Raw genomic sequence first — 19,912 nt, 5'->3', positions numbered from 1 at the left:
CAGTATATGCTGTTGGACATTAACTCATCCGTCAATCAATATATCATTGTTTCAACTAAAGACTACCAGTTTACCAAGTTTCACAATTTATTATTAGCATAACTATTCTGTTCAAGGTAATTTCCAAAATATGCTATTGAAATGAAGTTCTAGTGTAGACTTGATATATGTGTCATTCAGAATGGTATTAAACCTCATTCAAACAAGTGGTGAACCTGTTTGTCTGAAACTCTAGCCTAAAGTGGTCATCACTATAACACATAACTGTCTACCTAGTGATATGACCTTTTCAGTTCACATCACATTTTACTGAGACTGTTTACATTTCAAGCTCCATGTTAATATTATCCTTGTATCAGCACCTTGGGAAATATTTCCAAAAATCCATTGTGACCCTGTATAATTTTGAACACCATCACCTGCACCGAAGTCTTACCAATGGTAGCAAAATTGGTTCAAATTTTGATATTAAATTATGTTATACCACAAATACAAGGACTCCTCATATTAAAATAATTCTAAGCATCACATGAAACCAACTAAATCTGATTGAATTACATTTACAATCAAAAAGATACACACACAAAACAAAGGTGTATTACTTCAAAGGTAAATAAACAAGTATAATGAAAAAAAAATATTTCTTAATATTGATGGTTAATGTTGTGCAATGCTAAATTTCGTATTTTCTTCATTCTGAAAACCACATTCACCAATTTTTGTTGACAGATGGATGTAACCATTTTTAAATATTTTACAAAGGACCACGGAAATTTTTTATAAATAAATGACACTAGTTTTTGGACTAATCCCTCTTTATCATAAAAACAAAACTTCGAACAAACAATAATTAAAAAGATAAACAAGAACATGTATCACAAACATATCCCCCATGTGCGATTTTTTTTATAAACTTTATCTTCTTTATACTTAAACTGTCATTAAATATGACTTGCAAACTTAAATCGATTTTAAATACATATGTATTACTTAGATTTTTATTCTGCCTATTTTAAAGGATAAGAAATCTGTGAGTCTGAAACTCCAGCCTAAGATATCATCACTAGAACATTTTGTTGTATTTTACAGGATTTATAAGACAAGAACGGGAACAACGAAAGTTTTAATAATAAAGTAAATTTTGGGATTCACGCTGTGTCTTTTTCCCAGTGAATTGGCTAACTGATTAACTGAAGAAAAATCATTGTTCAAATGCATGGTCTATGTTTGATAAAGTGGAAATGCAAAGGAAGTACAACATAAATAACAGAGAATAAATACACATATATAGTACAATAATACTCAATCATTCCTACATAACAATAAACTTTAGGTGATTAATTCTGATCATAATATGACAAGAGATTAGGAATTGTATGTACATCATAAAGCAAACCAAATGCTACTGAAAAGAAAAATTAAAATATAGACAAACGAAGGATTAAATAAAAAAAACAAAACAGAAGATATAAATAATAACAAAATCCCTAGGACCTTTTAGCAAACCCCATAACAAGCTAGTCTGATATATGTACAAAATTCCGTATACCGATTTTGTTTGTTGCAACCATATGAAGCTAAGTCACAAGCGATTCTAAGTGCAGAACGATACAATATAACAAGAAACAAGTGCCGATGTCACCTGTGGTGCAGGGTTGACAAGGAGCGCCATAACACCAGGTATTTGACACAGACAAATAACAACCCACATTATACACCACGCCCAGCGACCGACTTACTGATGATGTCCATGTGGTAGGACTGTTGATATTATCTATATCGTCCAGGTATGACGAGGTGTTACTGGCTCCACCTGGAGACGGTGCTGAGGAGGTTATTACTTCCTATTTAAAATGAACACATACCTCTATATACTTATTTCTTTTTACTGGCGAATTTATGCTTTTTTTAACTGATCTTTATTTAATTCTGATAAAATATTAATTAAAATCTTTTGCATAATATTCTTCACAAATCAGTTCTAATAAAATGGAACTCACTCCATACTGTTCTATCCTTTCATTGTTGTTAATACTTTAACTTTTAAATTTATGTACCAAATAAAAAAGAAGAAAAAATAAGTGCAAAAAAATAAGAAATCAATTTTATATATATGTCAATTTTTTTTTCTTCACATTTTTACTAAAAAATAAAAAGGTTAAAATATGTTTTCTTTGGCAACAGCTTAAAAACCTATGGAGCTAAATCAAAAGAACAAAATACATTAAGCATGGCATGTAATTTTTGAATTATAATAATACATAGAGACATTCTGTCATTTTACTCATTTTCATTTTAAACCAATTTTCATGAATATTTGTCATGCTTTTAAAATCATTGTCAAGAAAAATGTGATTTTTCTTTTGTATCTACTAAAAAATGACTGACCTTTTTTCTGTATAATAATAATATATGTTCCCAGACCCCATGGGAATTTTGAAACAATGACATATTTTTCAAATAAGAGGCAGTAAAAATCAAAATCTAAGAATAAAGAAAGTGTTTACATTCCATTATTTTTTTTTATTTTTTTTAGTGCTCTTCTGTCAACCTCTTACATTGTGGAATTTAATGGTCATGGTCACAATTTCCCATAGAATTTCATATAGCACAGAAATTCAATTTTATTTTATTCAAATGAAAACCAGAGATAATTAAACCAGTGATGATTTATAACTGAAATAGGTCACTCGAGGATTAAAATATTACAAAATTTTTCAATGCTAAAAATAAAGATAACACATGAAACTTGGTTTATTTGAATATAAGACAACTGACAGACGGATAATAATGAATTCAGTGAGTTACAAACCTTCTTTTTCTTTTCAGCAGCAGGAGTCGAAGGTTGACTTTGTTGAGCTTCAATCTGTGACATCAAGTGTGGTATAGGTGCAGAGTTGTGGGGAGGAATGTGATTATGTTGACTTTCCATCATTGGTTGACCTGGTTGTGAGATACTTGTTACTGGACTTGTAATACTTTGGGTAAATTCTGTTTTTATATAAACAATTTAAGTTTGTTTTTTTTTTCAGTTTTTACAGGGGAAAATGTACTTTCTATTGTATGCTATTTTTTTTTGTTTTAAATCAAAGTTAAGTAACTACCACAGTGGTCAATATACTGAGTAAGGAAAGTTTGGCAATGTATGTTCTAATTATTATAATAATTTGAATAAAATATTCTACAGTTGATCATGTTGATTCTTTTTATACTTTTTACAGGTAATAGTTACATCTTAATATTTTTTGCAATGTTATTGTTTTGTATATATAATACTTAAAATGAAAAATTTTAACTGTACTAAACTATTTTTACTCAGTAAATTAATGAGAATATAGTGTTTATAAAAAATTCAAGCAAATAACTTTCATAGAGATTGTTCAAATCATGACACTTTATTGAAACTTCACATTTATAAATATTTAATTTAATTTTCAATATATTTGTTCTCTCTACAAAAATTAAAATACTATTGATGGAGAGTACTTTTTAATATTACCTGTATTATTTGTAGTAGCTGTAGTTGTAATAGGCATTTCATTTTTTGGTGATGGGGGAAAGCCCCTTTGTTCTGAGGGTCTTGACGACACCATTCTATTTCTATGGCTGTCACTATCATCAGCAATTAGACCTGCTAATTCTGACATTGGTTTCTTTAGTTCTGAACTAGAAGAAGCTTGAGAGCTTTGATCTGGAGTACTACTTCTAGGTCCATTTTCAAGTGTTGGCTCACTCATATTTGTGTCCGAGTTTGAATCTGGCAATATTCCAGAGTTAATAGCACTATTTGACATGTCCACATTGTGATCACCTGGACCAGGAATTGATGTATTTGACAGAGTTGAGCTACATGAGTTTGAATCTTGTTGCATACTTGGCTTGTCCGACGACGCATTATGTGATGAAGGCATACTTTCTGATGAAGTGGGTATATGAGATGAGTTTGTTGGCTGTGACACTCTACTAGAATCACTTAAATTACTGTCTTCACCATTATTTGCCATACTATTATGCGGAGGTCCAAATGTGGAACTAGGCACTGGAGATTGAGATTTAGGAAGAGGACTTGTAGAATTAGGAATACTATTGTTCACTTGTGGTCCATAGGCATTGTGATTCACATTCTGAGGGGAAAACATCCGCTGTGGTGATGTCATATTAGATCTGATTGGCTGTGGCCGACCAGAAGCCGCAGCTGCTGCTGCAAGGGCAGCCTGAGCCGCAGCGTGTGCACCTTTAACAGGTGTTGTTGCACTCTGCATTCCTGGAGACTGAACGCCAGACGCAGAATTGATTGCACTTGAAGGAGGAGCAACAGGAGGGGCCTGTGGTCCTTGCGGTCCAGTAGAGTTTATATGATTAATGTTTCCATATTGACTGTTCATAGCATTCCCTTGGGCTTGGCCATACATAAAATTTGAATTATTCATATTTCTATTCATTTGCATGTTCTGGGCACTATACATATTCGAACTGCTACTCATCGGTGGCTGTGAAGGTCCATTATATACATTTTGAGAATAATTCTGCATTCCAGAATTAGGTGACATTCCCATTCCTTGCCTATTTGGAAAACCTACAAAAATTTAAATATGTATAATTTTTCACCTTTTTAATTTTGCTTGCTTTTAAATCTTTTTAGCATGGTTAACAGCATCTTTTTCTCATATCATCAAAATCAATAATCCCCTAGAAAAAAATACCTTTAGGATTTGAAATAGACATTACGGAGAAGTCTACAACATCAAAATCCAATAATATCCAGACAACAAATAAAATCCATCAGCAGTGAATATATATTGACTACAAAACGGATCTAAGCAGTCCTTATCATGCTGGACAACTATTGTGTAATAGTATTTACACAAGAAATTTCAAACTGAACTGAAAATTATACAGAAACACTTAAAATTATCAATATTATTTGTGCTTCTAAAAGACAAAGTAGAACCGTAATTTCTAGATTATTGTTTATCATCTCAACGAGATTGATTTTCTCGTTGAGTCAGTATGGTGAAAGTGAGAAAAGCAATCGAGTTGAGATGACCAATGCTCATGTTTTTCGCTATTTTACCTATGACTACATCTTAAATTTATCGACAACAGGCATGTGCTTAGTTTCTAGCAACTTTTTTTCATATCTCTCAAGGAAATTGGGCCTTAAATAAAATATTGTTTGTTTCCCCAATGCCGACCGACCCTGCAAAAATGTTCCAACTCACAAAATTTTATTGTCAAAACTAAGTCAAATATTATTTTATTCATGTCTGATTTTCAGGCATACTGGATCAAACGATATTGTTCCAGCTTTTTGGAAAAAATAATATTATTTCCCTACCTACCTACCTACCCACACCTGGCTTAGCAGGGTCAAGATTGGGGAAACAAACAATACATTACTTTAGGCCTTACCAGTCAGTAAGATCAAAGGAAAATTTGGTAAAATAGCGATAACCTGTAATATTGTCATTGCAAAACTTTCTTAATTGAAAAATTTTCTCTCTGTCAAGGCTATTCCATTTAACTAAATTGAAAGGATAAGGAAGTTGTATTTTATTCTATCCCACATTGATTTTATAATGCTAAAATTGGTTTACAAATAAGTGTTGAACTTTATTATACAGTGGTTTAATCTTCTAAAAGCAGTAAGTGCCTTCCACAGAATTAGGAAACCACATTTTTTTATTGCGTACTATTTTGTAAATTGTGAAAAGTTATCATTGCTGTCTGAATAGTCTTTTGTCAAGCTATTCAAATTTGAAAGAGTAGTAAATATTTTTTGGTGTTAACTTTGCCATACAGACTTACCATATTGGCTCACTAGGGTCAAGATTTGTGCCCCCTTTTCGTCATAAAACTTAATTATATAATACCATTGTGCATCTCTTATATTGTTTTTGATGCAATTTACTTTTGAGCTTCCTTTAGCAAATCATGGACATTGCAGAGGCAGGGGGTTTTATTTTGTAAGCTTTGCAGTTCCTCTGAATTTGTATGTGATGAGAGATTGTAAGACTATCTTGTGTATTCCAGAAGGTTGTCTCATTGACGTTTACAAGCTATGTCCTTACAATTATAACAAGATAATAGATTAACTTACAACAATCAAACAAATGAAAAACATTATACAGGTAAATGCCTTTAAAGATCATTTTATCTTTTTTGACTTGCGAGGTTTTAAATATACTTACCAGGTTGGGGTTGATACTGACTATTGTATGGCTGGTAATTTCCTGCAGGACCAGACATATTGTTTGGTGGCATCTTGCCCCCTGGACCATAGTTCATATGGTTGGGCCCCATTGGGGGTGGCATCATTTGTTGACTGTAACCTGCAAAATATCTCACATTTTCAAATCAGGTCTTTAAAATATAAATGCATTTATTCTACAAGAAAATAAGAGTTATCTTTCTTTACCTAGAGAATGTCAAGATTTGCATTACAAGTAGAGGCTATATTTGCAAAGTGCATTATACTAACTGCTAGCATTTGTTAAGCACCCCAAGAATTTCCAATTGCATAATAAACATTTAAATTGTACAAACTTTAACTATACTTTTTTTTTATTTTCAAATACAACACAGTATACATTATACGAACCTTGAGTTGCCATGGGTGATTGGTTCATGTGAGTATTTTGTCCATCTATTTGTTGTGATGAAGAACGAGGCTGCATTGGACTCCCAACAGCATTACCTGAAAAAAGAAATAAATTTATACATTTCTGTTTTGGGTATATCCAGAAATTTTAAATATTTTTTAACACTGATGACGCAATTGAAAACATATTAACACAGTTCACACATACACCTTCAAGCTGTTAATGACCAATGGAGTGTACAGGAATTACCGAACTTGCTTTTTGTAGACATGTTGTAGACCATATTTTCATGGTGTTGATTGGTACCAATTATCTAGCTTAAGAAAACTTGCCTTCATTAAGCAGATCGTCAATGATGAAATAAGTGGCTTTTCAATATTCAACTGACAGATTACGAAAGTTCCAAACAGAAAACCTCACGACCAGTGACCTTAGATTCATAAGACCTTGCACACAAGTACATACACAGTGACCTCAGATTCATAAGACCTTACACATAACTTCATGAACAGTGATCTCAGATTCATAAGACTTTATACCTAAGCTCTGAAACAGTGACCTCAGATTCATATGACCTTATACTTAAGCTCATAAATATTGACCTCAGTTTCATATCAGCGCATACAAACTCATAAACAGTGACCTTACAATAAGTTCATAAACAGTGACCTTAGATTTATAAGACGTTCTTCATAAGCTCACGAAACAGCCTTCAGTTTAATAAGCTCCCCAATATCAGCAATTATATACTTTTATTTGTTAACTAACTTCTGTAGGTACTGAATCTTGATATGTTTCATATGAACTAATTTCAAGAAAGCAGCATGTGTATAATGCAAGCATATTTACTACTCAAAAAGTCCCTTGCACTGTGCACTTTAAAGATTGCATATCATCATTTGCATCATATAACTATAGAAAACACTTGATCATGTTGATTCTTGTTTTCTTACAGTTTTAAATATCAGAAAATACTTGATGGTTGTATCGAATGTACTTTTAAAAAAAAAAAACTTTCACAGTGCAATTTAATAAGCATAGTTATTCTTGTAAACAAGACCTTGCTATATATACAATAATTTGTATTTACATATCTAAAGAATTTAATGATATTGCAGGTGATTAAAGTTAAAGTTAAAATTAGATTTTAATCAAGATAAAAAAAATCAAGAAATTTTGCTTTTGATTTCATGCTGTGCAAACAAATAATTTTCCTTGCACAAGAAGTTTTTGATCATATTTCACGATCACATTTTCCTTGCAAAAGAAGTTATTGTTTATATTTCACTATCACATTTTCCTTGCACAAGAAGTACTTATTTATATTTCACTATCACTGATTTAATTGTTAGTGAATGAAACATCACATTATCTTGAGTATAATGTGATCAATCTGCACTCTAGGATACAGTATTATGGTAATTTAACGAGACCTGTTAAAGCACTAAATTGCATCAAACAATCATAAAAAGTGAAATGATCTAATAAACCTGCAGTAATTATAACTATGTTCATCATTAAGTGGGTCTTATTGATTTTTTTATACTGCATCTGGTGCACTTATATCTTACACAGTCAACCAATAACAATTAAATTAATTGCAATAATAAGACAGTAACAAATGTGATTTGTGGTTTTATAATTGAATTTTATCTCTCAATGCCATGCACAGGTGAAGTATTAAGTGAGTCTTAGCTTTAAGTCCTGTGATGTCATAATGTATGTATATAAACAATAAATCATCAAACAGGTGCCAGATCATGACCTTGCTTTACTTAGCAACACATTATTGTCTATAATTAGCTTAAGGGAGAAACCATTAATCTAATGATAATAAACAGTGGGAAATCCCCTGACTTTTAAAATAACTGTTTTTTAGTACTTATCACCTTGAGTAAACAATAACCCAGATGTTTCCTACTTATGAATTACAATGAAAGATTTCAATAGCTCTCTATTGTGAAAACCACAAATACACCTGATTGACTTTTGAATCTAGAAAAGGTCATGGTGTTATTCTTTTTTTTAAATTTGCAAAGAAGAAAATCTTTCTATTGTTCCATTTCAATTGATGTCTTAAGACTTTTTGTAGACAATTTCAATAGATCAATTTTGTAAGATAACATAGGATTAATAATAACAGATTCACAAGACATAATAAAGATGTGTTCTGATAACCTAGTGACCTAACATACGCCCCCAACATAAACAATATTTATAAGTGTCTGGTTACAAGTATATATTGTTTCCTATTTTAATTCATGCTTCAGGTGACACAATGTGAATGACTTGAATACAAAATAAAAATTGTGTCAATAAACATATATATATTATGTCTCTAATAACCTATAGATTAGGATCAGAGTTCATTAAAGGTAAGATATAATTCCGTTTAGAAATACTTTAATATAAATACATGTAAACATCCCTGATGATTAAAAATAATTTTACCCTATTCTTATCTAAAAATATGTCTACACTTTTTGTAAAACTTCTATATCTACTTCTCAGCTAGTGCAATCACCTCGTGCAATCAACTCTCAGTATATCAACATTTACAAGACTTTTCAGTTAAACACATCTTTTCTTTGTATGAAAGTGTTCTTACATATTAAGACATTCGAATTCCTTGATTTTTATCACCAAGACAAATTGAATTTCTGTGTGTCAAAATCATTCTATGCAGTAGTTTCTGTTTGTTGTACCTAAATGCTAACATAAAAGCATGTTTTCATACCAAGAGTTGTTTCCCTTCAACCAGATTATATTTGAATTCATAATTTCGTGTTTCAAGTTTCCTTGGGGACTGCGTAAACAAATTTTAAAAACTTATTAATAGTTTCCCTCATTCTTTACTTTTAAATTATCTATGACCGAAACAAAAATTTCCATATTATAAATGTTTATTGTTTACAACTAAACAGTTTCTTGTGTACAATTTGGAAATTAGTATGGCTTTCATTGTCACTGAACTAGTATATATTTGTTTAGGGGCCAGCTGAAGGACGCCTCCGGGTGCTGAAATTTCTTGCTACATTGAAGACCTGTTGGTGACCTTCTGCTTTTCTATGGTTGGGTTGTTGTCTCTTTGACACGTTCCCTATTTCCATTCTCAATTTTATTTGGTTTGATATCGGAAAGTCAAAGACAAACATGTTTAATAAAGTCCCACCTATCTCAGAACAGAAATGATATAATAGATTCCAAATATTGGAGAAATCAACTACTTTTTTACCTCTTTAATTTTTGACATCAATATTGTATTCAAAAATAGAATCAAAAGGCTTAAATGAACTTTTCAACCAGTTAATTCTCCGACCAATGGTCCTTCATTTGAATTTTAATTAATACTGGCATATGATTTCTTTGGTAAAAATTTGAACTACATATATTGCAAGTTGCTGATGTCTTTGTGTCATGTAATCACCAATTTCATTTAATATCTGAAAATAGGGGTGAATTGATTTTGAGTCTTTTTTAGTGGTATCGCTTGGCGATATCATATATCTGAAGATTACCTATCTTTCGTTTCTGAGGGGTCTTTTCTTGTCTAAATATGTTAAAATGAGGGGTTAATGGCACAAATTGGCATCTAATTATGCCACATCATGACAATGTTGTTGGTTTTTAAATACTAGTACTCCTCTTTTTATCATAAAATTACAAAATATGACATTCTATTTGATTATATGGTGCTAATCATAACTTTTGGTAACCATAAATTGTAAAGAATAAATCTAAATGGAATTCCTGTTAAAAAATCCCTTGAAAAACACTGCAAATTTCTGATTGTTACTGGTTCTAGACAAGTAAAATTTGACAACTTCTATCAGTACCTTGAATAACCATGATTTAAAGCCTTACATTATCATTATATTCATTGGTCTTATACCTCGTCTCTCACACCTCTCGCTTGAGTGTAATGTTAACACAACTTTGTCTAAAACTGTTGAACTTTCACATCTCCATACTTTCAAATCTATGATCAGGGATCATTTCTTTCAAACATGACATTTTCAAAGAACTTGCCTGGTCATTCAACTTAACTAGAAAAAGAGGTAAGGTAACTGAATCTTATTTTGTTACTTACCAGGTAATGAAGCTGGAGTATTTGACCTTGACCCTGAGGACCCCACAGGTGATGGGATTGGTCTCAAAGCCGATACTGCTGGATGTTGGACACCATCAATAGATTCTTCTGACTGTAAATCCTAAAATGAAAAAAATAAAACTCTGAACATAATTATTTCAAACAAATCAATTTGGTATAAGATTCTTTTTATTTGTTTCAATAACCTGGAGTCCATTTCACAAAAATAGTAACGACTCAAGATTTGTTTTAAATATACGAGTTGCTTACGACTTAAATAGTAGTTTCGTGAAACAGACTCCTGCTCTTTACTCCAAATTCACTATGGTTACTTGGAGGTAGAATCATCTAACATCCAAATTTCCAAATTCATAACTTTTTTTTTACTCATTTGTCTTCCCCCTTTATTAACAACAATACTCTAGAATATCTGGTATTGTACTCAATACATCCTTTTCTAACATTTTAAAATTTCAATCCCAGTTTATTCCATGATTCCCCCTTTTTCTCTCTCGATTTGTTACATGTGTAGACCCTTTAGAATTGTGCAGTTAGCTTTTCTCAATTTAAACTTTGCACAACAGGTAACAAAAGGTAAACAGGATGTACATTTCTCCCTACGTTGCTTTTTTAGTGAATCATATAATTTGCTATATCAAATTTCACAAATTAGTGCACATTAATAATTACTTCATTGCTTTAATAGTCCCCTTTAACTGGTTACAAAGTCATTATATAATCGTTAAAATCAAAACCACAATCTCCCTTTATCAAGATAGGAAAAATCCCCCTCAGGTAGCCCCAAATGATGTTTAACAAAATTCAGTAAAAAGCGTTATTAAATTACTGACTATTTCAGTTTTTAAGGTTTTTTTCTTCAATTCTCTCTAAATGGATAAATATAAAAAAAAAATGCTGAATTTATTTGTGTAGTTCACACAGTTCATCTTTTTCTCCCTTCTTATAACTACGTATTTAACAAACAATGTTTTACTTCGATTATAGGTCACAACTTCCCAATCATCATTAAATTAAATACAGTTTCAAATAACCTTATGTGAGAAGAGAAAAATTTACCTAAGTACTGGAATTACAAGTCCAATATATCTCTATAACTTGGCTATGTGTTACCTGTGTTTTTCCCTATGTGTCAACAATGAATAATGTATAACAGGTTCAGACAAAGGCAAGCTGAAAATCAATTATCACAAATTCGCTTTTTCAGATGATAAACAAAGTCCACATTTTACTATTTTCCTCATCAGATATCTAATTTGTTTCATAAACTTTAGAAGCATTTATTTCATAGGAAAAGTATTAAAATAATGATGTTTTTCAAACTAATAATAAAATGTGAAACAGACTATAATACAGGCTTATCAAAGGCTTGATATGAAGCACACACTACTTGTATTCTAGCTATGAAGTTTTTACCTGTACAAAGATTGGTCAGGTAGAACATACCAGGTATTTCATAAAAGGCCTGTATGTCTAGCCCATTTCTATTCTATAAACAGTCTCCAACTTATTTTTCAGAGTAAATTAAATTGCTGTTTCTGTAATCATTTGCCAGCTGATGTTAATGACTTTGAATATTGGAACTAGTTAATTATTTACATTAATTCTATTGATTTCTTTTCTCTTTAATTAGTCATTACCCAATAAAGAAAGATTTCCACTTATCACATATTAGGTATCACTAATACATTCATAAATATATCAGGGAAAATGTCTTATTTTATATATACATGAAAAAGTAACTATTTTTAACATTAACAATAAGACTATTTACATGACAAAAATCTTTTGAACTAAAATAACATATGTCACAGGTCAGAAATAACTTATGTTATTATATAATTAAAAGGTTTGAGTTAAATCATTTCATACGGAAATATTTCTGATTAAGGGTTTTTAACACTTTCTTCCTTATTTTTTCTCTTTTATTTGCTTAAACTCAATAAAACAGTTTTACATTAAAAATTTACTACAAATTCAGTTTTTAAAATCAAATTTATATCTTAAATAATATAAAAAAGTTCAAATGAAACGGTCTCTTTACCATGTGTAAGGGGGCAGTATTTTTTAAAACTGCAGTATATTGGAGTTATTTGAAACATTCTTTCATGTATAAAATTCGAATTCTGACCAGCTTTCAGATTCTGACCGTCTCACAAGCTAAAGTAAAGAACATTGACTAGAAAACCTTGTTCACTTTCTTTTATTATTACGGATATTATTTTTACCATTCTACACATCTGTTTTCCACGACTTTTGATTATTACCCTTTGTACAAAGCTAGTGATATTGATTGGAAAGCCCTAACACCTGTTCCCTGTTCTATGGTCAGTCATCAGGAAACCAGCAGGCTAGTCAGATTACAAATTCTAGGAAATTTATGCAGATTTGGACATTTAAGATTTCTTTCATGTCAAGAAGGCAAAAATTGATCAGTTTCTTAATTATAACTTTCTCCTTCACATTAGGAATAACTTATTTTAGAATATAAAATTTTCTTTCCACGCTTGTCTAAGTAAATCTTTATTTGGATTCGACATGTTTGACAAACAATTGATCAGTGTTAATTTTTACTTAAATTTTCTCCTTCACATTACGAATAACTTACATACATTTGTCTTAAAAAAAAATTGTGGTTTTCTCTTTATTTTGTATCATTGCATCATAATTCATTGCTTTCCATATAAAAGGAAGCTTGAAATCTATTAGTAAATATTATATAATCCTATTATCAGAAATCCACTTTTTACATCCTATCATACTTGCTTAATAACAATTAAAGAAGCCCCCTAGAAACATTGTATGGTCACAATCTAGCACATCAAATTGCTTTTATTTTTAACAAATGATAATAAACACAGTTTAGATACTTAGGGCCATACAGATAGTTAATAGTTCTACAAATAAAATTTAATACAAGAGTTCTGACTTCACCGAAATGAGCATTTGGAAAAATACCTTATATTTCATCTCCCCATCCCTATTTTGTACCAAAAGTTAGGTGTTAACCAACAGGCAGGCAACTATTCAAATTCAATATTTCAACTAACCACTCCTTACAACGACAAAAAAGAAAAGGACACTTTTGACAAGTAAATGGTACACAATAAATATTTGCTGGTTTGTATTTATGTATCATTTCAACCAGACTTTCTTTTTCATTCTAAAAAAATATTACATCAAGGCAGCACTTGCACCTACAAAGTAGAAAGGGGTTGATAGAAATTGTAATAACTTTTTTCCGCAATCCACTTTAAATAAATATGTTAAAAGTAAAAACATATTTTTGATGAGGAAAACAAAATGTGCATTAAGATAATATTCTTTATGTGGTCCCCTTTCATTATGGTTATATTTTTAAAATTTACAATCATAAGAAATCAAGTGTTTGTCACAAATCTGTTTGTATTTGCCCTCTAATGGATTTCTGAGATTACTGCACCAAATGTTCAGGTTTAATGAGATATCTGATCAGTTTTATGTCAACAAGTTTAGCTGTGCCAGAAATAAACAGCTGTGTGAGTGAAATGATTAGACAGCTGACATCACTGGCTAGTTTCACTTTGACTCACACAGGTGTAATTAGCACATGTCTCCCAATAGGTAACCAGAACTAAATTTAAATATTAAATTACCTCAATTATTCTTTAAAATTTAAAACAGATATACAAATTGTCCAAACTTCAACTAATGTCAAATTGAAAAAAAAATCTAAAAATGTTATTTTTTTTATCAAGTGAAATGTACAAAGATTTATTTTATTGTGAACTTTTGTTACAAATTGTGTGTTGAAAATCATTAAAGGTTATTGTTCTGAATACAAATTTATATACATCTTTTTAAGCATTTAAATCAAATGCAACCAAAGTTTTTTTAATCTGTTAAAAATATAACGAATTTAATAAAGACAACACAACAGAGACATTACCTGTAATTCCCCTCTGACTACAGTATACCAGAGCTATGTATATTCAGCTGTGTATGCCTACTACAACTGAATAAAAGAATCCAAAAATATCTCCCCTACACAGCTCAATACATGATAGCCCAAAAGGTAAAAGAAATTTAAAGTAATCAGCTATTAATTTCCTTCAGTGGATTTTTACAAACCTAGTCTGTTTTATCTGAGAAAAAATATGTTTTCTATGGATTTTAATTTGAGGTAAAATATACTTTGATATAAAGTAATTAATGGGAAAAATAAATCATCTTACCCCTATTTTTTAACAATGGACTGGTCCAACTTCTCTTCACTTCAAAAATCAAGTACACAGGCAACAAGGGACATAATACAATCTTGAATCTTCTAGCATTTATCAACCTCTGTCAATTATGGGCTCGGCCCTGTAGGGCTGGTGTGTCAGATCAGCTAAAGTTTATAGTCTATTTCAGAAATCTTAAGTAATCGCCTTTGTACGACACAAAGGGAAATGAAAAGAAGAATTTAATTACCTTTGCCTGATAAGATTCTTATTTGAAATAGAACTTAGCAAGAAGATTAAAAGATGTTAATTTTTAAATTGGTCCAAATCAATTTAATTTAAATCTTCTAATGCTCTTCAAATTACAAATTCAATAAACAAAGGAAATCAATACCTCTTTAAAATATTTTTATATAAAAATTTCTTTTCACATTTCATTAACTTAATTTTTTCAATAAAATCTTTAAAATTTGAGCAAATTTTGTAAACAAGAGTCTAAAAGTGGAAAAGACTTAGAAAAACACATGAAACTCTGTATTGGTAGTAAGATAAACAACAGCTTTAACTTCAAGGGGAGAAAATCAATAGCAATTCAGTCAGCTTGGCGAATGTGTGGTGTTGTATGAATACCAGGCTTGGTTATCAGCTAACTGTGTAGTGTTCAATAATATTCTCTACACACTAACATAGCCATAGCTACAGTTTTAACGGAGAAACAAGCAGATTTCTGCCCCTACCACTGGAAATTGTCAACTCATTTCAAGTGAAAGTAATTCTGGATAAAATTGTAGACAAAAATAATTACAACCTAATTGATTTGAAGTTCAATTGCAATTAATGAAGTTGACACTATTGATCTATGTAATTAAATTGCCTCAGGGACAAATCTCTGTTTTCAATAATAGAAAATAGTGAAGAAGCAACTTTATATCTTTAGGAGTATAATTTTAATCTTAAATTTCATGGTTTTCTTACTTTTAACTAATTAAAGGAAACTGAACCTACAAAAATGTCATAAACATCACTAAATTTTAATACACTTTCATAAATATGGAACAGTATATCTAAGAGCCTTGACAATATGAAGATCATTTTTTTTTTAATATATATATATCTATTTGATTAAAATGATTTTTAAAAAGATTTTACATTAACGGTTATGGTATCTTATCATTCTTTTATTTGATGTTTATACTTGTATTACATATATTCACATATTTATTGTTTATGTAACCTTTTTTTTTTTTTATGTCAAATTACAGAATTCTGACATCTGACATAAAACAAAGAAAAAGATTTTTCAAATTAATCAGCAGGTCTTTTATGTGTGTACACTTTCACATTCCTATAAAAATACACAAATTTATGCAAATGGGTCACTGATTTTTCATTCTCAGTAATGTTGAAAGGAGAATAACTTTTCTATTTTTTCCAGTATTGTTATTTTCTTCTAAAATATCACGATGTCATTTTTTTATAACTAGAAGAGAAAGAGAATGTAAAAATAAAAAGAGATGTGGTATAATTTCACATGAGACATCTCTCCATGAGAGATCGAAGGATGAGTGTTAAGATAAGATAATGTGAAGCCAAAAATTTAAGAATATTTTGGATTTAAATGGGTTTTTGTTCTGGCAACCTGTTGAGTTAAATGATTCAGAGGCAGATTTAGGGGTTTGGGTTTGTTTTTTTTTATTGTTTTTTTTTTTGGGGGGGGGGGGGTTGTGGTGAATAGTTTGAATTTTATTGTTAGAATAATGTTTTTTTCTTCAGATTGTGCTATAGATGTAGTTAAATCTTGGCTTATACAAACTTCATTAACTTACTATGTTTTAATTTCAAGTTAACAAAGGGCAACAATATAACAATAAAGGTGTAAAAGTCTTTTTAAGTGCCAGTCTGCCTAAGAATCAGGCAGTGGTGAAAACATGACCAAACAAGAATGTGTCCACAGTACACGGATGCCCCACTCACACTATCATTTTCTATGTTTAAAGGACTGTGAAATTGGAATAAATTCTCTAATTTGGCATTAAAATTAGAATGATCTTATCAAAGGAAACATGTATACTAAGTTTCAAGTTGATTGGACTTCTACTTTATCAAAAACTACCTTGACCAAAAACTTTAACCTGAAATTTGCACTATCATTTTCTATGTTCAGTGAACCGTAAAATTGGGGTCAAAACTCTAATTTGGCATTTAAATTAGAAAGATCATATCATAGGGCACATGTATACTAAGTTTCAAGTTGATTGGACTTCAACTTCATCAAAAACTACCTTGACCAAAAACTTTAACCTGAAGCCAAAAACTTTAACCTGAAATTTGCACTATCATTTTCTATGTTCAGTGAACCGTAAAATTGGGGTCAAAACTCTAATTTGGCATTTAAATTAGAAAGATCATATCATAGGGCACATGTATACTAAGTTTCAAGTTGATTGGACTTCAACTTCATCAAAAACTACCTTGACCAAAAACTTTAACCTGAAGCCAAAAACTTTAACCTGAAATTTGCACTATCATTTTCTATCAGTGAACCGTAAAATTGGGGTCAAAACTCTAATTTGGCATTTAAATTAGAAAGATCATATCATAAGGAACATGTGTACTAAGTTTCAAGTTGATTGGACTTCAACTTCATCAAAAACTACCTCGACCAAAAACTTTAACCTGAAGCGGGACAGACGGACGAACGGACGAACGAACAGACGGACGAACGGACGCACAGACCAGAAAACATAATGCCCCTAAATGGGGCATAAAAAACCCACCCTATTTGACATTAATTTCAGTTCATAATATGTAGTTATGCACAAAAATAGCATTCATTTCCATTTTCTGTTCTGGTAATAGAAGATACAATTTGGTTGAAATGCACTAGAAATTAACAAATAAGGGGAGATAACTCTGTAATTTGCTATCATTCTAACCAATTTTCTAACCAAAGTTATTTGATATTACCAGACAAACACAAACGAAAGACTAATACTTTTTAACTCAGGATGATGGTCAGTATTAAATAGCATGATCAGCTCGGTGGGTTTTTTCTAATCATGTTTTAATTTTTACCTAAGGCCACACCAATTTAATTCCTTGTTTGACGGACCCGCCCGCACCTATTTTTTTCAAAGCAGAATCTTTTTATTTTTTTTATATTCCCGCTTCCCACATCCGGAAATGTAATCGTGTCCATTTCCCGCACCGTTTTTTTGTTGTTGTAAATATTATAAACAGATGTTTGCACTTGTTTTTATAATCACAATCTAACATGTATTTATAACGATTTTAAACATATAAGCACCCAAGTACACTGTGTCAATGTCTGTGATAATATTTGATTCAGCATGAAACCCATTTATCCCAAATGGGAGTGCTCCGATATAAATAGAAAACAGAAGAAAATACCTGTACAGAACAAAACATTGGTTTCCTTCCCCCTTACTTAGATTCCCTATCAAAATATGTTCGTTGTTAGAAATAAACTTCAAAGAACTTCGGAAAGAAATGCCTTCAACTGCAATATGCTGGCGATACAAAACTATCCATACCCCCTGCATGTTTATGCACCTGTCCTGATTGATTCAGGGGCCTGTCGTTCAGCAGTTAGATATCGTTCGTTGATGTTCATAAATATTATTTGGTATTTTCCCGTTCGTATATATATATAAATTAGATCGTTGGTTTTCCTGTTCGAATTGTGTACACTTATAATTTTGGGGTCCCTTATAGCTTGCTGTTTGGTCTGGGTCAAAGCTCTGCCATACGTACTATGACCTGTATTTGCTATTATCCCTCAGAAGGGCACATATGGGGTCATTTTACTGTTGTAAAAATGAAACTTGAAGAAATACCAAGGATTTGCATAGTGTTACCAGAGACATATATACACAGAGTATATATGTCTCTGGTGGTTACGATACAAATCCTTTGAAGAACTTAAAAAAATTAACTAAAAGAGGGGAGAAATACATCATATTTAAATAATTTTAAACAACATTACTATATTCTTAAAGAGAATTATTTATGATATTATTTATTTTGAATAATATTAAACTAAATGTGTTAACATGGCCCAAGTCCAGGAATATTACAAAATTCTTGGGCATGTTTTGACCATTTAATACCAGATAGATATATAGTTCTTTGGGAAAATATGAGCTCTTTTGTACTAAAAAGTTTTATTTACAAAAAAATATATTGTAACTTATATTGACCCCTCATAAAAAGGATATTTATAAAATTGAGGGGTTAATTGTTCCCAACCTGATTATGACTTGGATGGAGAATTGTCTCATTAATTGGCACACATACATATACCAAATCTAATTATTCAATTATTTATTGGTGAACAGGGAAAAATACTTCATAAATTAAAGAAAATTGTCAAAGTACAAGTGATAAATCAAGTTTTAATATTGTCAAAACCTACTATTTTATGTTTACAAAAAAAAAATATAATCGCTCGCCTTTACTTTTCAAGCTTCGCCTCAAAAATTTGCAAAATAAATATTTTTTTATTAAAATTTTCAAATCGCTCGCTCGCCCCAATTTTTGGAGTCCAAAAATCCGTAGAACAAGAAATAAAATTGGTGTGGCCTAAAATGCCTGATTCTTACAAAGACTAGCACTTAAAGTCAGACTTTTGAAGTTCTATAGCCATAACATAATGGGTTAGTACTTCAATGCTTGTCAGAACATTACAATTGTATGTAGAATTCTTATTTACAATTCTAACTCCCATACACTAGGTTTGATATTTTTGGACAGAACATTACAATTGTATGTAGAATTCTTATTTACAATTCTAACTCCCATACACTAGGTTTGATATTTTTGGACAGAACATTACAATTGTATGTAGAATTCTTATTTACAATTCTAACTCCCACACACTAGGTTTGATATTTTTGGACAACACATTACATTTGTATGTAGAATTCTTATTTACAATTCTAACTCCCATACACTAGGTTTGATATTTTTGGACAGAACAT

At 30.8% G+C, this 19,912-nt stretch overlaps 1 protein-coding gene across 12 annotated transcripts in view; it reads right to left on the bottom strand.

The window, feature by feature from the left end:
* Positions 1 to 19,912, bottom strand: part of LOC143047676 (AT-rich interactive domain-containing protein 1B-like) — a 55,432-nt gene that overhangs the window by 16,140 nt on the left and 19,380 nt on the right. For 6 of the 12 annotated variants that reach the window (XM_076220866.1, XM_076220868.1, XM_076220870.1 and 3 more), the window contains 6 exons: positions 10,693 to 10,813; positions 6,602 to 6,697; positions 6,192 to 6,332; positions 3,500 to 4,576; positions 2,813 to 2,991; positions 1,740 to 1,844 (listed from right to left, as the gene is read on the bottom strand). In XM_076220866.1, the coding sequence (XP_076076981.1) occupies positions 1,740 to 1,844; positions 2,813 to 2,991; positions 3,500 to 4,576; positions 6,192 to 6,332; positions 6,602 to 6,697; positions 10,693 to 10,813 (1,719 nt within the window). Of the gene's footprint in view, positions 1 to 1,739; positions 1,845 to 2,812; positions 2,992 to 3,499; positions 4,577 to 6,191; positions 6,333 to 6,601; positions 6,698 to 10,692; positions 10,814 to 11,769; positions 11,885 to 14,638; positions 14,731 to 14,924; positions 15,047 to 19,912 lie in introns of those variants that run through there. The other 6 variants (XM_076220875.1, XM_076220876.1, XM_076220874.1 and 3 more) reach the window with 6 other exon arrangements.

Source organism: Mytilus galloprovincialis, chromosome 10 (genome assembly GCF_965363235.1).
Source record: "Mytilus galloprovincialis chromosome 10, xbMytGall1.hap1.1, whole genome shotgun sequence".
NCBI classification, from domain to species: Eukaryota; Metazoa; Mollusca; class Bivalvia; order Mytilida; family Mytilidae; genus Mytilus; species Mytilus galloprovincialis.
This window is presented reverse-complemented; position numbering and strand designations above follow the sequence as displayed.